Source organism: Vicia villosa, unplaced genomic scaffold (assembly GCF_029867415.1).
Source record: "Vicia villosa cultivar HV-30 ecotype Madison, WI unplaced genomic scaffold, Vvil1.0 ctg.003162F_1_1, whole genome shotgun sequence".
NCBI classification, from domain to species: domain Eukaryota; kingdom Viridiplantae; phylum Streptophyta; class Magnoliopsida; order Fabales; family Fabaceae; genus Vicia; species Vicia villosa.
Window position 1 is genome coordinate 264,945 of NW_026706129.1, and position 8,239 is coordinate 273,183.

The 8,239-nt window shown below is 37.0% G+C and overlaps 1 protein-coding gene across 1 annotated transcript; it reads right to left on the reverse strand.

The window, feature by feature from the left end:
* Positions 1–6,480: 6,480 nt before the first annotated feature.
* On the reverse strand, positions 6,481–8,232 carry LOC131640486 (cucumisin-like). Its single transcript, XM_058910874.1, has 5 exons — positions 8,109–8,232; positions 7,602–7,711; positions 7,412–7,499; positions 7,170–7,264; positions 6,481–7,076 (listed from the first exon to the last, which is right to left on the reverse strand). Exons 2-5 carry the CDS (start codon positions 7,699–7,701, stop codon positions 6,994–6,996), a joined length of 366 nt encoding a protein of 121 aa, XP_058766857.1. The 5' UTR covers positions 7,702–7,711; positions 8,109–8,232; the 3' UTR covers positions 6,481–6,993.
* Between the last annotated feature and the right edge of the window lie 7 nt (positions 8,233–8,239).

The following is an 8,239-nucleotide window of genomic DNA, read 5'->3' on the forward strand; positions in this document are numbered from 1 at the left end:
TCTCCACGAGGAAGAAACAGTCTGGGCGCGCTTCTGTTTAAATTATTGAGTTAATTGGTTTTTGTTTATTTAAAGTTTGAAGCGTCTAACCAACAGCAAGCGATCAATGGCCTAGTGGTTGAAGCTATCCGCGTTAGTCTTTGGGCATGAGGACACCAGTTCGATCCATGGCCTCCACAGGTATTTTTACCATTTTATTTGTATTGATTTGCTACAGCATCTGGTGCTCCACCCCTACGCTTGTGAACGAGATGAGCCCTCAGCCCCTCACTGTAGGATGGATAAATCTCCGGATCAAAGGGCTTCAAAAGCGCAAGTCCACCATGGACCACCATAGCTGTACCACACTGAATAGAAGCTAAGTCTTCTTTCTCTTTTTCTTTTATTTTAATTGTTTTATTCTTTATTTTCTTTTCAATCATAAACCTTTTGTTTTTACTATTATTTTATTTCCAAACATAAAACTTTTTATTCTTTTTAAGCAATTATTTTATTTTATTTTTAAAAGATTTATTTTATAATTAAATAATTGATTAGTTTAATTATTAATGATAATTCTTATTTGATTTACATAATTAGTTAATTAATTTAATTGCTTAAATGATTTAGTTAATTATTAATATTTTCAAAATGCATATTAGGGTTAGAATGTTCAATTGAAACCTGATTGTCACCGATTTAGTTAATTAGGTTGAAAACCAATAATTAATTAATTTGACGTTTATCTATTCTATTAAATATGGTTAACTTGTGCCCGAATCAGGGTTTGCGAGAATTTGCCATACACTAAAAAAATATTTCTTTCTGTGCCTTTTTCAGGGTTATCATCAGACATCTTCCGACTACGCGCCACGTCAAACCCAAAGCTAAGTATTCGATTTTAAAATTCAAAGTCTATTTTGATTTTAGGGTCTGCCCTTATATTTCTGAACTATGCATACATTCACTCTCCATTCTTCTGCCTTTGCCATTTTTTAGGGTTACCTCCGAGGCTTCCCGCCAACCATATCAGATCAAATCCAGAGCTAAGTACCTTTGTCTATTTTATTATCTTAAATTTATTTATTCTTTATTTTAGGGTTAATTCCGTTTGCCTCTGAACTATAATGCACTTACCCTTCTGTTTATTCTTTCTTTTCCAATTTTCAGGGTTTGTCGATTGCCAAAGCTACGAGTATCGGTAACCCTAAACCCTAACCCTGATATTTTCTGTCTTTTATTATTACTTATGTCAAACCCTATTAAGGGATCCGCTGGTTACAATTTCCCTCCCCATATTTGTTAATTATTTTTGTTAAACTGCGTGGTTAGTAATCTAGGGAGTGTAACCTCGAATCGAACATAGAATCACTAATTTTATAAGATAATATACTTGAATATAATCACGTGATTGGTGCACACACGCACGCTTTTGGGTAAACCTCTCTGTTGCCTGTTGCCTTGTTGCCTGTTGCCTTGTGTATTTTTCGCAGAATAGCCATGTCCCTCGAATACGAGGATACCTCGGCCATGTTGCCTCGATAAATAAAGGTCATGTGACCCTAATGATGCTGCCTTCGATACACTAACATGACCTCGACCCTCGGAAGTTGCCTACGGAAAAGGCTGAGGTATCTTCTGGTTGCCTACGAAAGGCTATTCTGATCCTTCCCCTTAGACTACCTGCCTCTCTATGGCATGGGTCAGTCTTTGAGCGAATGATGACTCGATGACCCTTCTACCTCCAAACGAAAGGCTTCCTGCCCTCTTATGGCAAGGATAGACCCTTTCATTCTGAAAGGCTAAAAAGAGACCTATCATCTAAGTTTAAGGTAATTGCCCCTAATTGCCTTGCCATGCTCTATTTTCTATATTCTTTCTCAAAATTCTTCAAAAGCTGGATACGCTCATTTACGAGCTAAAGTCCATTTTTCCTCTTTCATCTACATTTTCTGAAAACGAGCAAGCAAAGCAATTAAGAGCCCATGGAAAACCATGGATGCAAAGGGTGCCTTACACCTTCCCTTTGCATAAATTACCCCCCGAACTTAGATTTCTTTAAAAGGTTTTTTCTGTTTCTTTTAGCCTTTCTGAATTTGTTTGGATAAAATAAAAGTCGGTGGCGACTCATGCTTAACCGCGACATATCGATTGATAAAAAGTCAGTTCACCGTATTACAGCTACCAACCAAACAAATCGGCCTATAGTCGTCTAAACCTAACGGATTGTTAGATTTAGGAATCAAAGCCAAAAAGGATGATGTTATAGATTTAGCAAGAGAAGACCCCGTGTGAAATTCTCTAAAGCAAGATATGACATCCTCTTTAACAAACTCCCAACATTTCTTATAGAAAAGAATAGAATAGCCGTCCGGGCCCGGACTTTTATCCCCATCACAACTCCACACCGCTTGTTTAATTTTACTTTCTTCAAAGGGTAACTCGAGAATACACTTGTCATCATAGCTAAGCATATTAAAAAGCTCTCCCTCCAAGGCCGGTCTTAATGCCTCGCACTCTTTAAATTTATTCCCAAAGTGTTCAAAAATTTCCTCCTTAACCTCCTCCACTTCATTGAGAATCCCTCTCGCCGTAGAAATATGACCAAGATAATTACGCCTCAAACCCCTCTTCAAAACCGAATGGAAAAACCTACTATTATCATCTCCATCATTAAGCCACCTAAGCCTAGCCTTTTGAATCAACATGTTTTCCCTAATCTTGAGATTAGTCCAAAATTTCCTATTCGCCCTCCTTCTATCACCCGGCTCCACCTCCACATCCGAAGAATTATTGTCTAAAACATTAATCTCCTTGACACCTTCCTCCACCTCCAGGTTTACTTTGCCAAAAACATTAAAATTCCACCACCTCAGTTTAATTTTGAGCAGTCTCAGCTTCTCTTTCAACACAAAGTCACCACGCCCATAAATGTTCATACCGCTCCATTCTTTCTCCATAAAACCAATAAAGCCCTTATCTTGAAACCAAGCATTGTTGAATTTAAACGGTTTCGGACCCCAATCCATTTTATCCACCACCAACCAAATGGGGCAATGGTCGGATATATCCCTATCTCCGATCTCCTGCCCGACAACTCCCCACAAATTGACCAAATTGCTAGACACCAAGAAAAGATCTAAACGACTCTTCGACCTACCATCGCTACTGAACCAACTAAATTTCTTATCTTTGCACGGCACATCCTCCATCCCTAAATCATTAATAAAACCAGAAAATTCGTCCCACTCCGCTTGATTACCCACCGCTGTCCTTCCTTTCCTCTCCCTCCCATTTTTCACAGAGTTGAAATCACCACCAAAAAGCCACTCCCCATCATTAAAACTATCTTTTAAAACCAAGAGATTTTTCCAAAGAACTCGTTTAAGCGCCAGACTACAAGGCGAATAGATGTTACAAATGTAAAGAATTTTACCCTTCCATAAAGCTTTTATACCCAGAAATCCAGCACCCCTAAAACTACAAACCACATTCAGAGTCGAAGTTTTCCACAGAATAATTAAACCACCAGACATTGAAAGATCCTATAATCATTGAAATTCAGACTCTTGCTCCTTCTGTCCTTCATTAGCAAAATTACCGGAAACTCCTGCCTGATCCACCGAGGCTTGCCGTGGAACGCTAACACCTAACTTTCTGATATAGTTCGATAGTTTTATTCCACCGACCCCTTGGTTCAGGGAATCACAAATCCTTCTATTACATCGAATGATATCCGTTTTTTCCGAGTTCACCCCAAGGTATTTCCCTGAACGACTGCTAAAAGAAGAAGTCTCCAAAGAAAATTGGGAAATGGTTTCAGAGTCTTTGGGCTTTTGATCCCTAAGGAGCCCGAACTGGGCCTCACTAAAACGCTCCTTTTTCATCTTGGGCCTACCTTTGCGGTTCTTGCTTGGCCCAACAAGACAATCCAATCTCTTGAACCTAATCCTTTTCCTTTTTGATTTTCTTGCCACACGTCCACCATCTACCCATAGACTGTTGGCCCCACCTTGAGAAAGCGTAACAGGTACCGTAGTGCCATCTGACACGGACTCTCCCTCTCCTTCCTTAACAAAACAAATGTCCTTTTCACTACAGCTTTTCCTTTCTCTGCTATTACTGAGATCACCCCTTTCCTTGGCACTTTTCACCGCCCCATCAAAGGTGTTGTGTGTCTCGATGTGCTTATTTTACCTCGAGTGAACCGAATCCTGAATGACCCCTTTGCTTTTTCCTACTTCGTTTTCTGTCTCCTTGCCTCCTTTTACACAACAGGCCCTAGAACCGGATCCATCGGATAAAACGTTATCTGACAGTAAGAAATCATCTTCCTCAGCCGTGCCTCCTCCAAAACCCAAACCAAAGTCCTCCGAGCTCGATTCTTCCGTTTGGCTACTGGTCGCAACAGGTTTTGTTCTGTTTATCCGCATAAGCCCCCAAGAATACTCTCTCATCTCCAGACAAAACACCTCCCCATCAATCACCACTTTCATCCTCTCCGCCAAAGTGTAAGCTTCTTTCACCCTCACCATAATGCGAGCAATGTCCATACAAGACTTGTTGGCTGTGTTTTCATCCAAACATATAAACGAACCGATTGAATTGGCCAACGAGACAAAGAAGTATGCATTCCACCCGTGACAAGGGACCCCGTAAATCCGGATCCACGCAACCCTGTGAGAATCAACATCAGACGAAACCCATGGCCTTATCTCTTTAAACCACTGTTTCCACCATAAGTGTCCATCTCCAATCAACTCCCTGATGTATCCCTCCTTCAACCTCAAAGTGTGTTTGTATATTGTATGCCATCCCAGGATTCTGAACGACACCCACAAAAGCCTTGCTGAGTCTGGCCTTATCTTCCTCTTTTGATATAAAGTTCAAAACGGGAACCCCCGCACCTGCCGGATTTGCCTTCTCCTTCACCAACACTTCAGCAAAAGAACATCCATTGCGAAAGCTCTGATTAGCATCCTTCCTCTCTTCCTTCCTCTCATCCACCTTCGAAGACGTTCCTCCGCTATAGCGACCCCAAAAGAACCAACTATACCTCTCCCCCTCGACCCCTCCTTACCGACTCGTAAACTATTCCTCTCGAATCTAGGGATATTCGCATGTATTTTCTTGCCGTCAATGAGAATGTTGTCCAAACGAACCGCCAAACGAGAAGCTTCCTCCACACCGACGAACCGGGCAAATCCAAACCTCTTCCCGAATTTATTCAGCCTAGGTGGAATCACCACCTCCACCACCTCTCCATAACAACCGAAGAGCTCAAAAATGTCCTTAGCCACAATTCTGTTAGGAATTTCAGAGAAGAAAATTGATGCTATAACCTCCTGATCTCCAAGCTTCCTACCTCCATTAAAAGGAAAACAATCCCACCTTTGGTTCACAGCTCTAAAATGTTTCCTTTGCACAATCTTCCACTCCATGGGAACGAGCTTAACTCTGCGAGATCCTCACCTGAGAAGGATTCTGGTGTGCCGGGCAAAAACTTAAGAGAGAAGGGAGAGGAAAGAAGTGTCTTTCTCTCTCATCGTACATAGATATCAAATTGACCAAACATAGATATCAACCCATAATTAATGAAATAAACATAAACAAATACACAAATAAACCAATCTTTAACAAATATAAAGAGAAAAAAAAATAAAAATACATAAATATTAACACATAATAAATTATATTACACAATTTGTAGTATCCAAATAAAAAATTAAACAATTTAATTGGAGAATATATTAATTCTATGTGCAATTTGTTTGTCTAGAAAGTGTAAATAAGAGAAATGAGAAAGAACATTAACTATAGAGTATTTTTATATGTAAACCATTATGAGAAAGATTAGTCGCAATTAGGAGAAGAAAAAAACATGCATTAATAATAAAAAAAAAAAAGAATATATCAAGGGTGAGAATCTGACGGAAATGAGTAGAACTAATGTTTAAAAGATATGGTCGTACTTTACAACTTGTATTTGTTCATTGCTCAACCTCTTGAATATTTTCACCAAAAGTAATACTTTTCATGGTGGTTTTTGTTAGTGGAATTCTTTTATTAGTGGGATGAAGTGGTTTTTGTTAGTGGGATGCATTAGTGGAATGTGGTTAAGTGGAGTTAAAGGGTTAAACGGATGAGTGAGGGATTAAAAGCTTCAATAGTGGTTGTTACTTGTTAATAAAGAGAGGAGATGGAGAAAGTGGGCAGACGTATCAAAATGATGGTAGTTAATGTATCATGGTCTACTAAATAATAATAAAATAAAATTGTTTTTTATATATTAATAATTATTTTTTCATGATAATATTTACTTAATAAATAACAAATTAAAATAATATAGTAAAAGAGAAGTTAAATTTTAGTAATATTTAGATATAAAAACACTAATTAGTGAATATATATAAGTAAATAAACAAATAAATAAATAAATAAATATTGAAATTACAAATTACTCTTTGTTTTGGCTCCAAAAAATATGAAGTGACTTAAGTACCTTAATCACATTACACGTAGTATGAATTCTATTTTTTAATTGGTTGATATTAACATAGCTATAACATTTACATTTGTTTTACAAACCTATAATGAAGATGAAAATAAGTAGAATTCTTGTCTTTTGATAGTTGGTTGAGACGTCTATTGTGTTTGTTTGTTAATCAATTTGATTTATTAAGATATATTAACAAAAGAGAATTTCAATACATTTGTTGATTATAGTGAAAATGTGTAACATAAAAGAATCAAAACAGTTGTTTGCCGCAATTAGGTTTACATATAATGTACATGAAACTTGTTATATATACACAACAAACCATTTAATCAAGTGAGCAAAAGTAGATTGAAACAAAAAAACCACTAAAAAGCAAACCTCCACAACAAAATAACTAACGTATACACAAATGTAGCATACAACCACAACCCACCAACATAAAAAACATAAAGTAGTATGATAGAATTACAGTAAGAAAGTAACTTAAACGATTTACTTTCCAATCCATTGAAATGCTATAATGTGGTCGATCGATATAATGTGGTCGATCGATGTTTGTATCTTCTATTTGGAAAAACAGAGACAACCCCTTTAAGACCTACATCACAATACTTCATGGTTAACAAACTTATAAATATTACAAGAAAAAATGAGTAGTTGTTTCCATAAAAAAATTAGCTTCTGAGCATACCAGCCATTCTATCAGCTTCCTTTTTTGTTAGCTTCACCATAAAACCACTAAAAATCTTCCACCAGTAGTGTAATATAGATTTGGGTTCCGAGTTGCTAAAATTGTATAATGAAAAAAAGGGTAAGTTGTATGTAAGGGTTGCACCCTTAGTGCGATATCTTATATCATTGCTTATTAAAAAAAAAAAATTCATATATAGGAATTTTTATGGGTACCAAGAAAAGTAGACAAAAGTACATTACCTGTCTGCAGCTTGATCTATCAAATCTCTATAACGGAGCAGTGAATACGTTTCATTTCCTAACGCATTTCCGGTGTAGACAATATAAAACCTGCATTTTTAATTCAACATATGTTTATTGTAAAAAAAACACACTTATTCCAACAAGAAACATGCACATGGAAAATTGATAAGGGGTTGATGAGGACTTGCCTTTAGATCGTTTTCCTGAGAAGATGAATTACATTTTACCAAAACTGGAGTAAAACTAATAAGAAGAAGTAAAAGACCAATGCGAGATCTACCTTCCATTGTTAAGCTACTGTTGACAAAACAAAGAATACAGTGTCAATAAAGTAGTTACTATGTTGTTAAGTTCACTTATCGTTTCAGCTAGTTATTAAACTATAGTTTTTGGATAAGACACTAATACCTTATTAAAACATATATAAATAAATAAAAGAAATGAACTAGCAAATAATGAAAACCAGTACTACCATCTCTTCACATAATTCCAAACCTTCTTCCTCAATTTCTTTTTCCACTTTTCAGTATTTCAACCAAACTAGATCCAACTTTTTTTAACTCTTTAGATTTTCAACAAAGCAAGTATAAGACCAAATCTTAACTAACAACACTTCTTCAGATTTCAAACAAATCAAAAACCACAAGAAGAAGAATGTAAAATGCAAACAGAGTAAAAAGGATGATGTTCAAACCGGTGGCAATGCCTTTGGCTTTAAGTCGGCGAGACCCCGTTCGTGGAGGATGTGCGGTCTTGTTCCACTTCTCCTCTCGTCTACTGCTTTGGTTAAGTTGTTGTTGAACAGTTGAGTTGATTGATGTTTTG